The 23,466-nt window shown below is 42.1% G+C and overlaps 1 protein-coding gene across 1 annotated transcript; it reads right to left on the bottom strand.

Annotated features, from left to right (window-relative positions):
* Positions 1–2,631: 2,631 nt before the first annotated feature.
* LOC144773957 (vomeronasal type-2 receptor 26-like) lies at positions 2,632–16,992 on the bottom strand. The gene is made up of 3 exons (XM_078659009.1): positions 16,939–16,992; positions 13,462–13,585; positions 2,632–3,524 (listed from the first exon to the last, which is right to left on the bottom strand). The coding sequence occupies exons 1-3, from the start codon at positions 16,990–16,992 to the stop codon at positions 2,632–2,634; spliced, it is 1,071 nt and encodes a 356-aa protein (XP_078515135.1).
* Positions 16,993–23,466: the final 6,474 nt, after the last annotated feature.

The following is a 23,466-nucleotide window of genomic DNA, read 5'->3' on the forward strand; positions in this document are numbered from 1 at the left end:
GTTTCTCTTTCCTTTATCCATGGGTCAGTTTACTCTGGGCAAGTTATTCCTAATACTTGTTTGGTGTTTTTCACTTTTGCCCAGTTTGAATTTTTCTTGTGTTTAATTTTCTTCTTATTTGTGATAGTGAGGGTTGAGTTTATTTTCTCATTTCCTTCACTGTCTATTCATTTTCCCCTGATTTGTGCTGTCCTTTTCTAGCTTACCTGGCCAGTAGGTGTGATTTGAACTGCCATTGATAGTTTTCCTACTTTTTCTTTAACTTTCCATTCTTTTTCGTGTTTAGAGAGGAGGATGAGTAATATGTCTATTATGGGATCTAATATGGTATCTCTATTTGTATTTTGTATGCTTCCTCATCTCTCTTCTTTTGTCTTTACTTTTACTGCTGGTTCTTCAGCTCTCTTTGTTTCTCTTTTGTACGCCTTTTATTCTGGTTCTGCTCACTCTTATGCTTTTCTGTGGTGTGTTATTTTCCTCTAGGTTTTAGCTTTGTTTCTACACGTCTTCTCTCTTTATTTCTGTCTACGACTTTGTTTCTATACTTCTCTTCTCTTTAATTCTGTTTACATGGTTTTACACCTAATTATATTCTTTTCACTTTTATTAGAAAAGAGGATATGTAATATCCTGTATATTATGTGTATGCATATTTCCCATTACTCCATCTGTAGAACACAGGTGTGATGTCATTTGAAATGTTGTTCTATGAAGCTGTCAGTTGGAGTAGGGCTGAGTGCCTAACAAGGTGCTCCTGGTGGGGCTATCTACTGATGTACTACTGATCTCCATCTATCTTCAATAAATCTACTTGAACATCACCTACCTGCGTGGAGTCAGTTACTACAAAGAACAACCATTGGCTTTTGCGCCTCACAAATTGCGAAAAATTGTGAGTTGCAATTTGCGAGTCACAAAAGCCAATGTACAGCAGTGTCAGAGACATTTAGCAATTCCCAATGGGGTTGCAAAATGCAAGGCTCATGAATATTAATGAGCCACTCGCAATTTGTGACCCCATTGGGAATGGCAGGCCCTCCCTGGGATGGCGGCCTTCTGGGCTCAGCAGACCTCCATGTCTGGCCCTGCTTTTCAATAAAGCAGTTGTTTTTAAAAAATGCAGCCTGTTTTCCTTAAAGGAAAATGGAATGCATTTAAAGAAAAAAAATGAAACTTCTTTTTATTTTTTAAGGGCAGGTAGTGGGTCCTGGGACCACTGCCTAACCTCAAAAATTATTTTTAGAGCACGTCACAAAGGGGAAGGCGTCCCCCGGGACACCTTCTCACTTGCAACTCCATTACCACCCTCTTGAAGAGGGCTGTAAATGTATTTTGAGATCGCTAATGTGGTTGCAAAACATTCTTACATGGCTTGTGAGTCGCTATTAGGAAGGGAAGGCCCCTTCCTAATAGCGAGTCGCAAAACACTATTTTGCAAGTCGCAAAATAGTGTTAGTACATCGGCCATGTAGGTTTTTGCATGTGCAAAATGGTCGTACATGGTGCCCTTGGTGATATTGGTGCTGGGGTTCACATACTGCATGAGAACTAAGCTACATGGAGTTTGGTTGCAAATTTACAACAATGATTTGTTCACCTTTGCCTTCAATGACCTTTGCTTTATTGTTGCCTCAAAGGTCGCTCTTTGAGATTTTTAGAGCAACCTGAACATCGAATCAAAACCATCTTTTTGCATTTGAACACCCTGGACTTGCTTACCTAAGGAGATTTTCCCTCTGGACATCAAGTTCCATGTGCCTGGCCGAATTAATGAATTTCTCGCTAGGCTAAATTCAACGCTGCTCCTTCGAGGGTTTCCCATGGAGGTCATTTGGAGGTAGTCATGGGTCGCAGCTGCGACCTCTAGCTTGCTCCCTGCTACTCCTGCCACTTCCTTTGTGACCCCAGAGGAGGCAAAAATTGTGCCTCCTCTGAGGCCCGAGGATGCAAAGGAAGTGCCAGGAGTAGCAGAAGGCAAACTAGAGGTTTTAGCTGCGACCCCTGACTATCTCCAAATGACGTCCATGGGTTTCCCAAGTGCTCCATTCCTGCTCCCACTCAATTACCACAGATTTTACTGGTGTGACCTCTTTTCCATATGCTGATTCATCCAGGAATTACCTGTTGAAATTGCTGTGGGAAAAATATAAGGAGTGCAAAAGTTTTTGCAGAACTTGTGATGTGAAAACAGACGCATTACTAGTCAATTTCTAACCATGGTCAATATGATACAATACAAAATTAAACCTCAAGGCAAATCTGATTTATTGAGCAGGCATTTAATGGCCATTAAGTGTGCTGTTCAATCAAGAAGTAGCAGTCATTTACCGACATATAATGAAAAGCAGAGATATGGTATTACATAAAAAAAAATACAACATAACATTTTGAGGAGCATCATATTGACGTAGCAACATTTATATCGCTGGTTACCTTTTTCTTTCTGTTAATTTAATTGCATTTGAAGTACATATGGGATTCGCTGCAGGGTTTAGTCTAATTTTTTAAGTTAATATTGCTTATTACTTCACACATGAATAATATTGGTGGCCATCAAACATACAGGGCTTGGTGATGAAAGCTCCCATCTGCCTAACTCTACAGCAAGCCCATAGTTTTTATATTGCACAGTCATTTACCTAGCAAGTAGCTTTTAGAATTCATATCAGGTCTGAGTAGAATAATATAAACCTTGGGGAGGAATATGCAGGCCAGAAGCCCTGAACTAGAGGCTAGGATAGCAAACACCTCCACAGCCACCATATATTTCCCTTGAGTGCTCAGGTAAGCTGGAATGAAGGAGATCCACACACTTGCAAACACAAGCAGGCTGAAAGTAATATGCTTAGCTTCATTAAAACTATCAGGTAAGTTCCTGGACAGGAAGGCTAATATAAAGCTAAATCCAGCCAAGAAGCCCATGTATCCCAGCATGAGGTAGAATAGCAGCACTGACCCTTCATAACACTGTATGATGAGTTTCATGGAAGAGGATGTGTTGACACCTGAATAAGGAGGTTTTGTAGACAACCATATTGTGCAGATAATAACCTGAAACATTGAACACAAAATTATTAGGAAAATGGATGTCCTCGTGCCAAGCCATTTCTTCAAATTGCTGTTGGGTTTGGTGGCTCGGAATGCAACAATGACTGTAAGAGTTTTGGCCAAAATACATGAGACACTGAGTGAAAATACAAGCCCAAATGTCACTTGGCGAAACAGGCAGGTCCATCTGCTAGGGCGTCCAATAAATATGAAGGGACAGAGGAAACACAACTTGAGCGACACCAGGAGGAGGTAGCTCAGGTCTCGGTTATTGGCCCTCACAATTGGGGTGTCCCGGTAATAGGAAAAAATACATAAGGTTATTAGAGTTAAGGAGGATAAGAGTGCTGAGATGGAAGCAAGTGTTGCACCCATGGGCTCCTCATAGGACAGAAACTCAGTGGTCCTCGGTATACATGTGTCTTTTTTTTCATTGGACCACTCATCTTCTCCACACTTCAAACAAACCGAGAGGTCTAAGAAGAACAAAAAGAGAAAACAAGTCTGTGACTATATATTTAATCATTCAAGAGTACCATCATAAGTGTTTATATCAAGATAAAAGACATTATGATTAAGCATTTCATTTTTACAACTTCAGGTTTGCAATTGAGTAACTGCAGCAATAAAAGGTTAAACGAATTGTACAGAAATGCATGCCCCTTTAGGTCCGCAACATAAACTAATGCCATGTGGCTCTCTACACAAACATTATTAACTCTTTCAATGCAGATATTAATATCTAAATGATCACATTGTTATGCTATGCTATGCTAGTCAATATTATGATGTGGTAGCCATACTATATGAGCAGCAACATCAAGGCCTATTAGCTCGGATCATGGCCATCAGGGCCAATAACTTTTAGAAGCTAATTGCACAGGTACACTTCGAGAAACATAGGCACCAACATATCACCCTTTCTGTTAACTGCTAAATGAGGCATATCCATTGGTGTGAGAAGACCGGTGTTTTCAGCTTTTTCAGAACACCCATTACCCTTCTCTGTCTTCTTACTTGTGATTTTTAATTGGAGTTTGTTCTGTATATTTATTGCCTTGACAGAAAAGGACTGATGTACAAGTTTAGTCATTCGGAATTTAGGCCTCACTGCCAGATGCTGCTCTCCAATTGGATTACTTTCAAAGGCTTATAAAGCGTGTCACTGCCAAACCCTTAATCCTTCCTTAACACAATGGACTATTCAAGATATTTTAAACAGAATTTGCTTCCTAATTGGAAACCATTTTAGACATTTGAAGTTTGAGGCCATGTGATTCCACTTCTTATGTCCCAGCAGGACACAAGCTATTATGCTTTGTAACCCTTGTTATTTGTTTAAAAGATATTCTAGGGGCCCTAAATAGCTTGATTTTGATAATTCATTCTAGATTGTACCAATGACAAAATGGCTAGGATCCTATGTGAAAAGAACGTGAATCAAACTATTTGGGCAATAACTCTCAAGAAGAAAGGGCTGACTCCATTCCCATTAATACCCTGGTTTTCAAAGACAAATCCTTCGCTACCTAAAACTCCAGACATCTCATCAAGGGTACTGGGTGCGGCATGCCTCGAAGGATGTCTGCTATATCTCCTTCCGTCAGCAATCATTTGCAGGCATGAATTCTAGGACCCAAAAATGACTGAATTTACTAAATTTAATAACAGAAGGATTTTCTACTTCCAGCCTTCCTTTACTTCAATATATTTAGTAATATTGACCTAGGTACATGGTTAATATTAATATAATTTTAACACCAGCTGGGTGCCAGCCCTTTAGGTATATAGTCTGATGCCCAAAAAATGGAAAAGCTCAATTGTAGGAATTATAACTTTTAACAGCATCGGTGATAACACTATGCCTGGTGGCAACCCGCATCTCAGTTATTGTGGAGATTATCGGGCTGGGCCTGATCTATTCTCCGTGTTCTCTCTAAAGATTACATAGGGCTTGATTTAGATCTTCACAGACGGGTTACTATGTCACAAAGGAGACGGATATCCCGTCTGCCAAAATATAAGTCCAATAGGATATTATGGGATTCATATTTCAGCAAACAGGATATCCATCACTGTTGTGACGAAGTAGCCCATCTGCCAAGATCTAAAGCAGGCCCTTAATCTACTCTAGCACCAGATCTTTCTTCCCTATATCCTTTTGTAAATTTGGGCCTGATTTAGATCTTGGCGGACTATGCTTCACAAAAAGTTGACAGACAAGAATGCCATCTTGCATCATCGCAGTTTGCACCCCAGAAACCTTAAAGATAATCTTCTTTATGGGCAACTACTTCGGATTCGAAGGAACTGTTCCCGCAATGATGATTTCCAAATACATAGGGAGGAGTTCTGTTAACAAATTGGGGGAACGAGGGTATGCCAAGAAACTGTTAAAACGTGCATTTAAATGGGCATGGGGTACACCAAGAGAGTCTTTACTCATTAAAAAAGCCAAACCCAAGATGGAGAAGTTGGTATGTGTTTCGAAATATGGCCCACACACTAATGAGTTTTGGTCAATCATACAGAAGAATTGGCACCTCGTCCAGAATTGTGACCTTGGATTGAATGTCCCTCTCTTTGCCATGAAGAAGAATATGAGCATTGGACAAAGACCGAAAAAAAGACATCAGATCACTGCTCAACATGAAGTCGTTGACGTGGCACCATAAATTTATTTATTTATATTTTGATTTTGAAAGTTTTATAAAGCGCGAACAAGATCCTAGCAGATATCAGAGCGCTATACAAACATTAAATGTTACATATACAAGCGGTAATAGTAGATCCACACAGAAGTACAAAGAATATAATAAAGAAGGACAATATAGTTATATTTAGCATTACTGAGTGTCTTGTGGTTAAGAGCATAGCTGCCTTTCACCACCTTGATTCAACAGACCATACTCATCTGTATTTAGCCATGAGGATGGATTTAACTTCATTTTTAAAAGCAGTAGTGGAAGGGTTAAGTCTGATTTCTGGGGGTAAGGCATTCCAAATTCTGGGTGCCATCCCAGAGAAGGATCTGTTATAGGTTTTTTTCTTATGGAATTTTTGTTTTTCAGTAGTAATTTTTCAGCATTTCTTGAGGATCTGGTCCCACCAGAAATTGTCAGTTTCTCAGCCATGTAGCTGGGGGTCTTTTGATGTAAGGCTCCGTGCGTCATGCACTCAATTTTCAGCTGAATTCTCGCATCTAGGGGTAGCCAGTTCAGGAATTGAAGATCCTGAGTAATGTGGGAGCTACTTTAGATCCAGTTATGAGTCTTGCTGCCGCGTTGATTGACGCTCTAAGGGGTGTAGTTGATGCTTTTGGCAGACCACAAAGGGTAACACAACCATATTCCACTCTGGGTATAACCAGAGCTTGTACTGCCTGCTTAAAGTCATTGTGTGGTAGAAAGGGTTTTAGTTTCCTCAATGTGTTTATCTGAAGGTTGACTCCCTTTGTAGCATTGCTAATATGTTTTTGCATGTTGAGGTTACTGTCTAAAGTTATTCCAAGTGACTTCGCTGAGTCCACAATTGTCGGTTGTACGTTGAACACCGTGATATGTTTGATCCAATCTTGCATTTTCGGGATTTGAGCCGGCGGGGCTATTAGGAGAAATTCAGTCTTTAGGGCTTTCAGTTTAAGATGATTTTCTGCCAGCCAAGTTTGGGTGTTCCTCAGAGCTGTGTTAAGTAGTTTGATGTCCTCTAGGGAATGTATCTTGAGGTATAGCTGTGTATCATCTGCATACATGTGGTATTGCACGTTAGAGGTTTGTAGAATTTTAGTTAGAGGTTCCAAGAAGAGATTGAACAGTGTTGGAGATAGTGCTGATCCTTGCGGTACCCCCAGGGTCACTGGGACGGGTTTGGACAGGGCGTTCTTAATTTTGAATTGTTGCGTCCGATTTTGGAGAAATGACGTGAACCAGCTTAACACTGCCCCAGATAGGCCCATTCTGTGTTTCGGGAGATCTAAGAGGTTCTCGTGTTTAACCGTATCAAAGGCTGAAGATAGGTCAAGTAGGATGAGCAGACAGCATCCATTTTGGTCAAGTATTTGCAGCGCATCGTCAATGATGTGTGTCATGGCTGATTCTGTGCTGTGACCAGCCCGAACCCTGATTGGTGTTTGTTGAGTAGGTCAAAATGATCAATATGTTTCGTTAGCTGTAGATGTACACATTTTTCCAGCAGCTAGGCTAGGGTAGGGATATTGGAGATTGGGCGATAGTTGTTTAGGTCTGAGGGGTCAGCTGTGGGCTTTTTTAGAATAGGTGAGACCTGGCCTACTTTGAGGATGTCTGGGATGCATCCTTGTTGGAGGGAACTATTTATGATCTTAGACCAGAGAGGTAGAAGCAGAGGAGTAAGGTCTTTGACTGCGTTTGCCGGAAGCGGGTCAGCGGAGTGGTTGGATGGGTTCAATGTGCTAAGAATTTTGCCTAGGGCGACTTCAGAGTAGGAGGAAAATGATGACCATCTTGCGCTATTTTTAGGAATAGGCTTTGATGGGGGTTGGCCTGGCGTGGTACTGGGAGCAGGAGGGGTAAGTGTATCCGGTCTCGCGTATAGGGTTAGGTCCTTTAGGAGGTCTTTTTTGATAGTGTCGGTCTTCAGGGAGAAGAAGGTGGAGAATTCTTCACAGTTTGGCTGCGAGCCTTCAACATCTTGTGATCGATGAGGTGCTTCCTTAGATTGGGTTTTGATCAACTCAAAGAGTTTTTTGGGACGGTTTCTTGCCTGGTCAAGTTAGAGGCAGAAATAATCGGCTTTGGTGCGCTTGATCTTGCGGAAGTATGCGTTTCTCTTTGATCTGAGAATCAGAAGGTGGTTGGTAAATGGTGTTGACCTTCAGGCCCTTTCTGCAGTTCTGAGAGAGCGCCTATCCTCGTTGAGTATACCGTTATACCAAGGTTTAGAGTCTTTCAAAGAGACTCTTTTTAGTTGCAGAGGTGCTACCTCGTCAATTATTGATGTCATGGTCGAGAGGTAGTGGTTGGTGAGCTCGTGTACTGTGGAGGATCCTACGGGAGGGAGCAATAGGTTGGCGTAGGAGGATGGTAGGGTATTGGGCTTAAGTTTTTTTTAGGTCTCTTTTCCACACTTTTGGTCTTGTGGGTTGGGTAGAGCTCATTTTCACCTTTTCCTTAATGGTGAAAGTGATGATGTGATGGTCTGACCAATCGCAGGGTAGGATCGACTCTAGCTGAATGGAGCCTGTTTTAGAGATTAATAAGTCCAGGATCGATCCTTTGTCGTGTGTTGGGATGTTGCAGAATTGCGTTAGGTCTAGATCCGCCAGGAAATTCTTAACACTGTTAACTGCTGTATCATTAGGATCATTCCAATGGAGATTGAAGTCTCCGAGGAATATTTGGGTATTTTGTCGACCCATGTATGATGACACCATGTCCATGAAGTGTTCGGTGAAGGTGAGGTTCTCACCTGGTGGGGGATAAATGATATGCAGAGAGCAGACCGGTGTACCCTTACTGGTGATGCTAAGGCACATGTATTCACATGAATGGAATAAAGGGGAGATGTTGCTGCGGTGTATGCAGGCTATGACGCCCCCGGACTTGTCGGTTCGAGCTCTGTCTAGTCTGATGATGTTGTAGTGGGGAGGAACTAGAATGTCAATGATTGGTGTGGAGGATTCCTTTAGCCAAGTTTCAGTAAGCACTATCAAGTCTGGCTCATGAGGATGAGATCAGCTATGTCCGCTGCGTGTCGAACGGCAGATCTGCAATTTAGGAGAATACATTTGAGCGTGGGCGTGCTGGTGCTAGAAGAAGGTACCTGCGTGATAAGGATTCTTCTACGGTTGTTGTTTGTGATGCCCCTGGTATTTGATTTAGTGGTCCTATGGGGATTTAGGGGAATAGTAGGAATTAATGATGCAGCGGGTGTGTTAGGTTTCACTGGGGCGGGAGTTGGTGATGCTGGAGGTGTGTTGGGCTTCATGGGATCGTATGAACTCACCAGGGAGAGTAAGTCACTTTCTGAGAGCAGGTTGGTGCTTCTGATTGGTCGAGATGAGTTGTTGGAGGAGGGGACTGAGGACCAACTGGGACAGTAGGAGTTCGTGTCAGTGGTAATTTGGCTACTGGGTTGGCAGATTTTGGGATGTCTAGTTGTTCTGTCATCCCACGGTTGTTTCGCTAAACGATTATTGAGAGCTTGGAGTTCATCTTTGATTTGGTTCAGTGAAAAAATGATCTCATCGAGTCTGGGGTTATGTGCATGTGGGCAAGTGGTGTGAAGATGTGTTATGGGTGTGGGTTTGTAAACGGGTTTGGGTGCCTGCCGTGGAGACTGGCCTGGTGTAGAGATTGTGGAAGTTGTAAGGGTGGCTGTATTGGTGGCAACAGATGGGGTCAGGTCTGGTATGTGAATAGTTGTGTGTGTGTGTGTGTGTGGGTGGGAGGGATGCTGCTGGTAAGAGTGTGTGTGATGGATGGGCTGTGGGTGAGGCTATGAGTGGTGAGTGCTTCTGTGTTGAGGGTATTCATGCAGGTGCTGGGGACTGGCTTGATGTGTTGTAAGGGGCTGAAGTATGCAGGGAAGGTATGGGTGTTTGCGGGTAAGGTGGAGGTGTTGTCGGTGTGAGTGTGTGTGTTGGATAGTCTGTGTGTGTGGGTGTGGATGGTAGGGATGCTGCTGATAAGAGTGAGTGTGATGGGTGGACTGTGGGGGTGGCTATGGGTGGTGAGTGTGTCTGTGTTGAGGGAGTAGGCGTTGGGGACTGGCTTGGTGTATGGTGTGGGGCTAAAGTGTGCGGGGAAGGTGAGGTTGTTTGCGGGTAAGGTAGAGGTGTTGTAGGTGTGTGTGTGTGTGTGTGTGTGTGAGGTGGTATGTAGGGGAGGATGATTGGTCTGAAGGTATGGGTAGAGTTATGGGTGACGGTGGGTGAACGGTGTTCGCTGGGGGTACGTAGGTAGCTTCCGCTATGTTGAATGTCGATGTGGTAACTTGAAATGTGTTGGCGGGTAGCGGACGTGAAGCAATGGCTTTGTTGTCAGTGAGGATAGGTCGTGAGGTATGTTGAACATTAACGGAAGGGGTGGTTTGAGTAGCCTTATGGGGTTCAGACACTTGCTCCTTGATAATTGGGACTATGTTATCTAGTAGGCTTAGATTGCGATCTGTAGATTGCATGAGTATGGTTCCATTATTGTAAATGGTAATGGTTGCTGTCACTTGGAAAAGTTGAGAGGGGGCGATATATATAACTAGACCATGTGGAATGTTCCTGTTGGCGGAGAGTGTAAATAGGGTGAGAAAGGCATTTCTCCATTGCGCTCTGCGCTTCGTGTGGAAGATGATATCATTAGTTGTGTGTCCGTTGTGTAATGAGAAATAGGGATCCGCTATGGGTGTTTCAGGATGTTGTTTTATAAGATTGTGTTTGAAGCGTTTGGCTGCGCTTTTAGAGAGGTTGGGGGGGGTAGATGATGGTATAAGTGTGTGTGCCTGTGAGCTCCATCATAGGTGTTTAGTAAGGTGCTGCGTGGGTGAGTTTCTGTAAGCAGTCCGTGTTATATGATGAACGACTATTGTGATGTGCCTATTGTGTGTTTATTGCGATGAGTATTAGGATACAATAATCACTGAAATGGGTTATTGGTGTGAGGTTAGTGGCGTAGCATGAGGAATCTGACCTGTTTTCACTGGATATTGTGATCGGCTGGCGTAGGGAGTATAAGATATACTTGTGTTGATGCTTCTCCAATATGGCCGCCTTATTTGCTCCAAGCCTCCTATTCACCAGTGTGGTCCTTTTTCTATTTCCATTGATCAAAGACTGCAAGTTGAAGTCTTCTTTTTAGCTCTTTGTACAAGTCCTCTTTTAGTTTCAATGGTTGGTGTATGGCCATGGAGGGATATGGTCTGTGTTTATCCCAAGAGGGGGGATGCGCCTCTCACCCTTGTTGTTTCATCTCCCATACCATTGCCGCCATTTTGATGGATCCTTTCAATGAGCTTTTGGGGCCAGGTTTAAAAATAATGGTGATGCAGTTTCAGTTATTCTGGACCGGAAAAAGGCTGTACTGTAATCCAATGCTAGCGCTCTCGCCGCTGATCCGCGGACGGGGGGGGAGGGGGGCGGGGCTAGATGGTCGCCTTTTCCACATTTGCCCGATCCTGTTACAAATGCTACTTTGCTCCACGCTGCCTCTGTGTTCACGGTCCTACGCTGTGCCTCGGCGCCGTTCAACATACATTGCACCTGCGAGGACTGGCGAAAGAGGGGGCAGATGCGAGCAATGCGGTCTCCTCAAGCGCCGGCAGCTTCTAGGTTCTTCACCGCTGCCGGTCTCAGGTGCTTTTCGGCGTACGGCTGCAATCAGTCGTGCGGCTGCCAAGGAAAAGCGGGCCGACGGGATCTGCAATACTCGCTCCCTCCAAGGACCATCCGATGGGGCGAGCTCGCAGCCTTCACCGATCCACTCTCCCTCTTGAGTTTGGGAACGGATGCCGCGCTCCCAACATCAGGTGACTGTGCGTATGTCCCCAGAAGATCAACCACCTTCACTGTTGCAACTCGACTGCCGGGCGTGGAGGTCAGTTCTGTCCGAGGGGATTTGCACTCTCCTGGCGATCACGGTGAGTTTCGTTTTCCGCTATCAGAACTTCATATTCCTTTTATAATGATCCTGTTACGCTTCCTTCGGTAATAATCCTGTCAAGCCAGGTTGTAGTTCAGTTCCACCTCATTCGTGGCTAGCACTAAAGGGGATATTCCGATTAGGGATCCCCAGTGCACGAGCACTGGGGATAATAACACGATAGTGGGGACTGACTTTGTACATGACTGCATCAAGTGGATAAGGAAAAACTTCTCTAACGGCAAGACAAATAATGATATATATGCAATTGTTTGTTCCTGCCCATGAATGTATATTGGCAAAACTACACAAGCGATCCACCAACGCATAGTGCAGCACCGATCCAGGATTAAAAACAAAGTTGCAACGGCACCCATGCTGAACAACTGTATTGATTCCGATCATCATTGTTGTTATAACAGGTACAGTTTGTTCTAACTGAAACGTATCCGTACTTACCTGACCCATGATAGGGATAAGGAAGTAGCAAATAAATGCTTGAAGCCCATATCGATTGAATTAAGGGTTTTTAGTCTGTTAAATTGTTTTAACAGCGTTTGAATGTGATGGCTAGGACAACACTTCTCTTTGTTAATTATTGGGTACTGTCCAGCCGCCTTGGGCCCAACCCCTTTTTGCTATTAAACTTTCTAAATGTGGCATTTTCCTACCTGCAATTTAAAAACCAACTTCACTAAACGATATGTTTTTAAATTGTGAGTACAGATACACCAAATTTCATTTTTCTATATTTTCCCCAATTGGAAGCTACAATCATAAAATGTTTCAAGGCAGCTCCAATGTTAACCTAATGGAAAGATAGACCTTGTGGTAGTGAAAAAAGAATTACGAGTTTTTCACTACCAGGACATGTAAAACTTAAAAAGTAAATGTCCTACCTATTAAATACAGCAGCCTGCTGATGGGCTGTCCAGGGCCTACTCTAGGATTGACATTTGTGTAATAAAAAGGAAGGTTTAGGTGTGGACAAGTATGTTAACTTGTTACGTCGAAACAGAAGTTTAAAACTGCACACATAGGCTCTGCTATGGCAGGCTTGAGACATGTTTAAAGGGCTACTTATGTGGGTGGCACAATCAGTGCTGCAGGCCCACTAGTGGTTTTTGATTTATAGGCCTTTGGCACATCTAGCACACTGTACTAGGGACTTATAAGTACATGAAATATGTTAATCATGTATTTTAGACACAGAGCACATGCACTTTACCACTGGTAAGCAGTGAAAAAGTTCAGCAAAACAGTCAAAAACAGAAGGCAAAAAGTTTGAAAAACCACACCAAGTATTCCAGGTCTAACACCCATGTTATCAGGAGGTTCTATTAGGATGAAGCCCAACCAAGAGCCATTCCTTTAAGGTGATTTGAGACTTGAGACTGACAAGAAATTAGGAGCAGGCCAACAAAGGGTTGGTGCACCAAGGTCGTTGACTCTATGCAATGTGGGGGACAACAGAAGGTGACACTATTCTGTCTCCCTTCGGAACAAATGCACATATTTGCATAAAGATGCACATTTTTGTTTGTATATTTCTTGATATGTTAGTGCACTTACCTTTCAACAGATCTACAGATTTTTGTGACTCAAAAATACAGATTTACGGTTTCTGTTTGCACTACAGCAATTATTTTGTACATTTAATCAGAGTTTCTACATACCGCACTCTGACTTGGTGAACACATGTGTGTCCTTTGAAGTTTTTAATTTTGTAAGTAACAAGCACAGTGTCACAAAATGGTTGTCCCATTGTGAAGGAATATAGTAACCATGTAAACATATTCCTAACCTGTTCCATTTGTGATTTCACCAGCAGCACAGGGCACACAGTCATAGCAGCAGGCTGGTTGTCCTTGACGCAGAACCTTATGGAATCCAGGAGTGCAGCTGGCACTGCACACTGACTGGGGAACCTATGAGGTGAGTGAAAAAGATGAACTTGTTACAAAAGGCACAGAATGTGTCATTTGTCATTTTCTTGTGCATTTAATATACTGGCATGCATTATTTCTTAATTCATTAACATAACGATAATAGACTGAGTACCTTATACCTAAAACCATCTGTTTGCAGGCAGGTGGAGAAAACCAAATGTGGGAAATCAGGGAAGTTAGTGCCTCACTTCTGTGCTTGCAGTATAAGGGATATTTAATATGACGATTTACAGAGACATGGTAATGGAAGACTAACACTGCTAAGAGAACTGGTGAGCACAAGGACACATAATTACCACTTTACCTGGGGAACAACAGATATGCTGAAAACATTTTCAGATGCTATGGAAGTTTACAATATAGCCCAATCACTGATGTACATTTGCAAAGGAAAAATGAGCTTGTTTAAAAGTGGTACGTTTTTGACTCCATACGCACAGCACAGCAGAACTAAGTTGATCTTTATTTAGAGTTTGGCAAATTCATGCAAGATGTCAGGGAAGGCCTGGGCGGAGTTCGCAGAGTTACAATATGCGGAACTTCGCGATGATGAAATACACCGCCACACTACACAGAGTTCAGCGAGTGAAGGAGTCTGGTCTGTCATGCTGTTCACGCAGATTTTTAGCTCACGGAGTTTCTCCCACGCTGTAAAATCAGTGCAAACGGCATCATGTGGAGCGACAGGGGGCGTTGCTTCATTCTGCTGTTCGCATAGATTTTCTCCTCGAGCAGCAGCTTCCTCAAGGATAGAGGAGCTTTCTCAACTCGAGCGGTAACGTCCTCCCTTGACCGCAGACATTCAGAAATCTTGCCGGGAGGTGGGCTAGCACACAATTTCTCTCGCTCCCCAACTTAACATTATTGTCAGACACAGTGGTTTCTGTGAAAAGATAAGGCCTATCTTGATAATAGGATGTACAATCGCAATGGGAAGTGTTAAAGTAATTTAGATAAATCTGGTAAAAGCTGGATTTCAGTATTGCAGAGTTTTCAGTTCTGATCAACAACATATTTAAATATGACACCTCTGATATAAGCCTTGAGAGAGCACCATACATAAAGGCAGAGTCGTATTGATCCTTAAAAAGTATTTTAATATTATAAGCATCATTATTTTATATTCGTCATCTACAAGAAGTCGTGGTTCAAAGACCAACAAAACATCTTTGAGCCAGAATGACAGTGCTTTATAAACAACATAAGAGGATTATGATCCAATAGCATCTTAGGGCATATTTCAATATCAATGTCAAAAGGAGCAAAATCTGTGCCAAAATAAAGTTAGTTCTAAAATACGGATTATGGACATGTGGGAGATCCCCAACCATCAATCAGTCCATGTTTCTCATCAATGCTTTGATTGCATTGCAAACTTTATGCATGCTCAAGTTTTCCCAACTCATTTATTTTATTAAGATTTGGATCTCAAATGAGGTCCAGAGTAAAATAAAACAAGAATTACAAATTTTAGGCACAAATATTAATGTGAAAAATATTACAATTACATATTTAAATCCTTTACCACCATCAGATAAATAGAAATAAATATACATGTAATTTATTATTAACTACATTTCTTAAACTGGGCAATTCATTAAGAAAACAATTTGTGCAAATATTTCAAAACCAATAGCAGTCATCGTAAGGTTTCAAACAGCCCTAAAATGTACATTCTTGCTAAAACCTTTACTCTGGGCTAGATAGTAGATAGGCACCCATACAAATTTTCATTTTAAATGACACTTATTCTAAAAAGGACAACATTTTATATAAAAAATATCCACTCCGCTTGCAGCAAATGTTATGGACAAAAATGATGTGCAAAATGTTTCTAGAGAAGATAAAAGCACTGGCGGCAATGGTAAAAGTCTACATATTAACCCTATGTTTAAAGTCTTGAAAGTGTAAGTTACCTCAGGCCAAAAAAGAGTAAAGGATTTCAGTTAAAAATTTCCCATAGCTCCTGCAACGAGTGCCTCCTTTCTAAACTATGATCAATATAAGTGATTTAAACTTCTACAGAGCAGACCTGTAAGTTCATTCCTCCCATATATATAATATACAAAGAGGTTAAAAAAGGTTACAAAAATTCCTTAAAAATGTAAATATTTTTGTGCATATTATTTCATTATTTGGATAAAAAAAACTTGCGTACTGCTGCTACGGTTTTAAAATTGTTCTGGAAAAACATTGGTCGTAGGAGCCGAAGACGATGAGATAACAAGGCTGGGCAAGCAAACAAACATAATTAAGGTTCTTAATGCAATATTTCCTATTCTGGGGGGGCTACACCAATTTGCCGTTAGATCATTTAGCGGAAGTAAATTCATAAGAAATAAAATCAACAAATGGAGAAAACCATGATACAAATTCCAGACTAAGTACTTCTGGGTAACATTTGGATTACATGATACAGATTTTACCTCCAGCCTTTTCTTCATCCTACAGTACTCGAGATCCCTCTGGAAGCTAATAATACAACTAAGACCTTTTAATGAAACTTCTAAATTCTAAAAGTGGGAGAGAAATCACAAACTCCACCTGTGTGTCAAAATGATTCAACGCAACAATAAAATCACAGGAGAAAATGTATTTATCTGTCTTTGCACAAAAAAATTCCTGATTCAAGAAACCCTTGATTGTATTTGGTTCACTATTCTGCAGCTGTTCGCCCTCCTGAATCACTCTAGCTAATCCTCGAAGAAATGAGCTGATCAGGTCAAGTTCTAACCTAATAGTTGGAGTTGGGACCAATGTATTAAAATGACATAATTTGCGCAATATGCCTTCTATTTTGTCAAGAAAACGTAATTTTCCTGTTTGGATAGATTCAATAGCATATAATAGTGTAGGAGGGACTTTCCCTTTAAAAACAGATATCATATGCAAAAAATGCCTTCAGCCCATCACATTTAAAATGCACAAAAATAAATAAATAAATAAAAAAAATAAAAAATAAAAATGTTTTTTTAAAATGCACGTAGCCCATTTGAATGTGAGGCAGCTTTGGAGGTACAGTGTTCTATGTGTGATTTGTCAATTGTATTGCTAGCTATTAATTTCCCCAGGTAGAGATAAGAATCTACAATCTCAAGTTTCTCTAGGCCAATTTTTACTTTTAAAATCAAAATTTTACTCTTGGAGACATGCATCTTCAGGAATCTATCTCTGAATATTTCTGAAGAGACAACAGGCAACATCCTCAATCCCAGGCAGCGCCAATTCAAAGTCGTTCTCCCCTGATACTTCTGCCAAAACTTTGTTGCAACTAATTGCCCAGGTCTCCGCCCTAGGAGATTTGCTTGCTTCAGTATCCACTGAAGCCTTACCTGTACCGACTTGTTTTCAAAGATGGCCGGTACTGCACGTGATTTCTGCACCATACTACCCTTTTGCACAGAGCCGGTCGAAGAGGAAGTGACGCAACCTTCTTTACGAGCATCCAGCCGCGGCCGGTAGTGGGAGTACCGGCCAGGCGGTGACATGGGGAGAGGGAGGGGCAGGGTGGGGGTAGTAATGTATGGATTACAGACTTTAACAGGTAAGTAAACATATAAATAAATAAAACAAATGTTGTTGCGCGCACGGCATCGCATTTGGTGATGCAGTGCACGCAACGAAATTCGTTTTATTTATTTACTCGCAGCCCGTCTCGACGTTGTCCGGGTATGAATTGCTGCCGGCCAGTAGTATATTGTTTTGTAGGATTTCGTTTAGATAGCATTTCTTATCTGTGACAGGCCTGTGAAACGATCCGATTCACAGTGCACTGCTGATGCACTTAAGAGTGCGCGTTCAGTAGTGTGTGAACTCGAGTTTCCCTACTTTATTTTTCCTTGCAATATGATATAGCGCGAACTCGACAACATGGCATGAGCACAATTTACATTGCAGAAGAACACATTCATTTGGAGTAGGCACGGGGAGACAAAGCGATTTGCCTGGAATCACAGGATGTTGAGCTGATGCCGAGATTCGAACGTAGCTCCCCAGCTCTAAAGTTCGCAAATCTAGAACTTGTGGCGGAAGGTGTGTCTAAAAGTGTATGTCGGTGCTGGCCATCAATGAGAGAGACCTTTGCATTGTTCAAATGGGTGGTGAAAAAATATGAGTATGTTGCTGGAGATGTGGGCCGCCGTGCCACCAATGTACTTACCGTGGGAGGGTAAACGGGAAACATCCTTTACAACACAACTTTTACCACGCAGTGCCTTTACGACGCAACTTTTACAACGCAAACCATTACAACGCATTGCGCTGGGGGCGCTCTAGGATAGGGAATAAGTTTAATTTACTGTCCAACACCTTCCCTAGTGTCCATGGGGACTGGAGTTTGAATAGTAAATTAAACTATTCACTATCCAGCACCCCAAAGCGCTATGCGTTGTAAAGGTTTGTGATGTAAAAACCGCGTTGTAAAGGCATGCGATGTAAAAGCATGCGTTGTAATGTCATACATCCGGGTAAACACCCATTATTCCGCAACTTTCTTTCCGCATACCATCTCTCCGCATACTTTCATTACGAAAGTGCCATGACTCCGCAATGCCATTATAACGCATGGCATTACATTTTATATGCTTTTACCACGCATACATTTACAACAACATTCGTTGTAAATGCATGAATGGTAAAAACATGTTTTTTTTAATGTTTGGATAAGGTAAGTATGGGTATAGGGGTATATGTTTTGGGGTACTGAGGTATATGTTTTGGGGTGTTCGGGTATTTTAAGGGTTCAGATATAGCTTTGGAATATGGGGTATAGGGGTAGTTTTAGGGTTTAGGGATAGGTATGGGTTTTGGGGTACAGGGGTATTTTTAGGGTTCAGGGCTAGGTTTGGGTTTTGGGGTACAGGGGTATTTTAGGGTTCAGGGGTAGGTTTGGGTTTTGGGGTACAGGGTTATTTTTAGGGTTATGGGGTAGGTTTGGGTTTTGAGGTACAGGGGTATTTATAGGGTTCAGGGCTAGGTTTGGGTTTTGGGGTACAGTGGTATTTTTAGGGTTTAGGGATAGGTTTGGGTTTTGGGGTACAGGGTATATTTATAGGGTTAAGATGGGTTAGTGTTTAAGGGTGTTTGGGTATTTTAAGGAGTAAGTGTGGGTTATGATTATGGGGTGCAGGGGTATTTAAAGGGAGCAGGGTGGGATTAGCACACGATATGAGACATGGCATGGAGGGCGGAATGTACCACACCCCCGAGCATTTGTCACGCCCCCAGCACACGCCCACAGCACAATGCAGACACGCCCACAAGGGACTACTTTGCTGGCACGGTTCTTTTACCTTTTAAATGTATATGGTGGTCGTCTGCATAGCCTATGTCCTTCTGCTGCAGCTGCCCTTTCCAACGCTGTATTGGGTGTTGTGATTGGTGCTGTGGTTCCTGAGATTACCCGCCTCAAAGGTTTGGGCTCTCTCTTTATTATATTAGTATGGATATGTTTACTTACCTGTTAAAGTCCGTAATCCATACATTACCACCCCCCACCCTGCCCCTCCCCCTCCCCACATCACCGCCCGGCTGGTACTTCCACTACCGGCCGCGGCTGCGAGCATCAAGTCCAGCCCCGGCCTCTTCGCTTTGGCCAGCCGGCTTATTTCCTTTCTCCGTTGGGGAGGGGGATGTCAAGGTTGCCGGGGCCATTATACTCTTGAAATGCCTCCTTGTAGGTTCGTTCGCCCTCTGTCGCATGAGCCTCCACTGAGCCAAATGCCATTGAAAGTTTAGGGCGGAGAACAACAATCGGCTGCTGCCGCAGGGATATGCACTACTCGCACTCGACGAAGACCTGAGCAGATACCACCACAGCATCACACATTTGGAGCAGTCATCTCAGCAGGTGAGAAGCGGGGAGGGGCGATTCACGGGAAGGTTTCTCAGGGGAGCGTTGCACATGCCACTCACACAGCCGCTGTCGCGACTGCCATATTGCCTATCTAAAACTCTTCAAATGAAAAGCCCGATAGTACTGGAGGAGTTCCAGGCTAGTTATGCCAACACTTTCCTTTTTCTCTCCAAGTTTTTTTCAGGCAATTCTGGGTCTTTTGTTTCCCCATATAAAACTTGTAAAGACATCTTGCACCTTCTTAATCCACTCTTTCCTAAATGCTAAAGGAATTGAATTAAACAAGAAAGTAAATTTAGGAAGAATGGACATTTTTAAAAGATTAGATCTACCTAAAAATGATAAAGGAAGGGATTCCCAGGCCTAAAGTTGCTTTCGCACTTTAGATGTTACACTGTCAAAGTTTACTTCTGCTATATTCTACAGATTTTGCACAACTTGGATTCCTAAGTATTGTATGCGTTGTCTAATTAAATTACAAGGGTAATGGGTGTTCCATTGCCTAATCTCGTTTTTTTGTTAATTCACGGCTTAACTGGATATCTTGCCAAAACTCTCAAATAGTTCCCAAATTGCTGGTAGGGATGAGGGTAGGTGACCTGTAAGAATCATCAGCATATCGTCTGATCTTTTTCTCCCAGACATTGCACACAAAGGGTAAAATATTCCTACATGCTCTCAATCTTAAGGTCAATGGCTCAATGTAGAGGTTGAAAAGGAGCAGGTGATTACCGGCATCCCTGTCTAGTTCCCCTACCAATATTTAGAGGGTTACACAAAGTCCCATTGACCAACACTCTGGCTAGAGAATTTTTGTAGAGGGCTTTGACGGTAGATAGAAAAGTTTCTCCCACATTAAAATGTTGCATCAACTCAAAAAGAAACGGCCAACAGACCCTATCGAAAGCCTTTGCAGCATCGAATGTCATAACCGTCAGAGGATTGCCATACTCCATAGCCAGATGGATAACGCCAACTAACTCATGTGTCAAGTCATGTAATTGCCCTCCCTTTATAAAGCCTTTTTAGTCGGTATGTATCAAAGATCCTACTATCCCATCTTGCGATAGTGAGTATCTGCGAATAGATCTTATAGTCACTATTTAGAAGTGAAATAGGTCTATACAACTCACAAACCCTAGGATTTTTATTGGGTGTAAGGAGGATAGTTATAGTGACAAAATCCCAAGAAGAAGGTAACTCTTGATTAAAAATATAGGTTAAGTTAAAATGTTTAAGCAGGATCTGGGCTAATTCTTCCTTCAATAGCATATACATTTTGTTGGGAAGGGCATCCGGGCCTGAGACTTCCCCTTTTTTTAAACTGCTTATAGCTTTGTAGACTCCTTCATGCTCATAGGGATGTTCTGTTTTTCTTTTAAGGCCCCCTTAAGAGATGGGAGCTCAAGATCCTGAAAGAATACCCCTAATTGCTCCTTATTTATGACGGTACCTACTGTGTATAGATCTTGAAAAAATTGTACAAAAGCATTTTAAACTCGCAGTCCTTGGAGATTATTTTACCTGAAATTTGGCATTTTAGCTCTTTAATATGACTCCTGGACTGTTTGGCTTTGATCTTCCAAGCTAAAAGTTTCCTTCACCCCTCCCCAAACTCATAGTGAGATAATTGACTGGCTTCCCACTTTGGTCTTACCCTGGCCTCAAAGTAGTCTACCAGTTTAGATGTTGCCAATATCAATTCACTTCTGTTTGGATTTTTGCGGCGGGGCTCAGGGCCTGTGCCAAGGAACATTGAAGAATATTAATGGAATTTTCCAGAACTTTGATTTCCTCCCTGACCCTTTTATTTTGTGCTGCACTTAGACTAGATACAATGCCTCAAAGATAAGCTTTATATGCATCCTATACGGTATTCAGAGGGGCTGAATCGAGATTAAAGATGAAAAGCTTATTTGTAGCTGCTTTCAGGTTGTCCACTACCAAAGGATCTAGGAAAATAATCTCAAGAGAAACTGCTGAGTGATCCGATAAATGTTCCGGGATGTGTGCAACTTTCCTGGTGTTTTTACCACTGACTAAATCCACAAGAAAGAAGTCAATCCTGGGACGATGACTATACTTTTTATTGTGAAAGGTAAAATTTCCCCACTCTGTCCCATCTCTAGAACTCATGAATTTCCAGATGTCAATAAGACCTGTATCAGTTATTAGTTGTGTCAAGACCCGTCTCATGTTAGGAGTTGCGGCAACTGCCCTTTTGGAGGTTGTGCCTTGTACTGGGTCCAGAAAGACATTAAAGTCGCCTCCCAATATAATTGGCTCATTTATATCCACTAAGTGCAGAAATAGGGTAGGTGAAGGCATGGGGTCATCCAAGTTGGGGCCATAGTATCCAACCAGTGCCAACCACACACCATACATTTTGGCCTTGGCAATTACCCATCTACCTAAAGGGTCCTCCAAACATCCCACCTCCCCCCAGTATAGCTTCAGTGGATTTTTTGAAAAGCAGGGAAACCCCTTAAACTGTACAGGACTGATAAGTGCATGCACAATGCTCAATCCATTGTTAGCCCTTTACAATCGCCCTCCATTTTTCCTTAAAAAGGTGTGATTCCTGAATAAAAATGACATTTATGTTGATTAGTCTAAGATATTCTAAATTCATCCTCCTTCTTTGGGGGAACCCATGGCCATTAACATTCCAGGATAATATCCTTCGAAGGCTGGGCTTATCCGAGCCTGCCATAGAATGTTAAAATACTTAAAGAAAGGGAAGAGATACCGAAGAACTTGGTTAATCTAATCAACCTTGAGCACATTAATATTTGAGAAAGAGATTCTGTTCTAAAATTAACAAAAGAGGACTTTTTTATTTTCTATTTTCTCCCACATGCTCCCTGACCCAATGTGATTGTATTTAAACTTTTTTTTGTGACTTTACTCTTTTACAAGTGACCACCTCTCTATAAACTAAAGGTATACTGTTAAGTACCTCATATGAGCTCTCCTACTGCGCTGCAGCAAGCGCCAAATAGAGAATAACTTATACTAGTTGTGCCTTGATTTGGTCTATAAAGGCTCTCACGTCACTTGGATCTCTAAATTTGTGAATTTTCTTGTTTCTCATGACCCTCAGAGAAGCGGGAAATCTAATATTCACAGTAGCACCCATCTCTCTCAACTCCTCAATAAATTTACCCGGATCCCCTTGTCTATCTTGGGTGGCACATGAACTGTCTGACCTTATGCAAAAAGACAATTCATCTTTTTTGTAGGTTCCTGCTTTGAGGGCCCCTGCAAGAATTCTTTCCTTTAAAGTATATGATTTAAAATTTACTAGAATCATTCTTGGGTGTTTTTTCCCTTGGCATCACACAAATGGATCGCATTGAACTCTTTGAATGTCCTCTTCTAATCTATGTTGGTCAATTTCCATGTTAAATTCTTTCAATAGGTGTATCACAAAACCCTTTATATCCTCCCCCTCAAGGCCTTTAGGAACATTTACAATTTGGATATTGTTCCTTCTTGTACTGTTTTCGAGTAATTCCAACTTATCTCTAAGGTAATTTACACTATTCTTTCGCTTCTGCATCTCCTCCTTATTGACATCCACCTTCTTTGAAAGATCGTCCAGTGAGACTTCCAAAGCTCCAACTCTTTCTACCAGTTGTTAATTTTGTCCTCCAGGGCCTCACAAGTGCCCTGGATATTTTATGCTGATTAAGCTCTGAGATTGCAAACTTCTCCCTGACTTCTGTTAGCACGGTAGATAGGAGCTTCCCTAATTCGGGGGTATTAGTTTGGTCAGCAACTACCAGCGATGATCCAACCTTAGCCTGAGAATGTCCTTCTGATGACATAGAGCTAGGACTAGGGCTAGAGGGCTCAACTGCTAAATTTTCTTCTGCTAGGGGATCAAACCTATTCTCTAGTCGTATAGGGTCCGCCCCCATTTTATTGAGACCTAGAGCCTCCATATCCTCTTTCCCCTTTAAAATAGGAGCAGAGTGAGGGAGTTACTCTCACACTCTCTGCC

This window comes from Lissotriton helveticus, chromosome 8, assembly GCF_964261635.1.
Source record: "Lissotriton helveticus chromosome 8, aLisHel1.1, whole genome shotgun sequence".
NCBI lineage: Eukaryota > Metazoa > Chordata > Amphibia > Caudata > Salamandridae > Lissotriton > Lissotriton helveticus.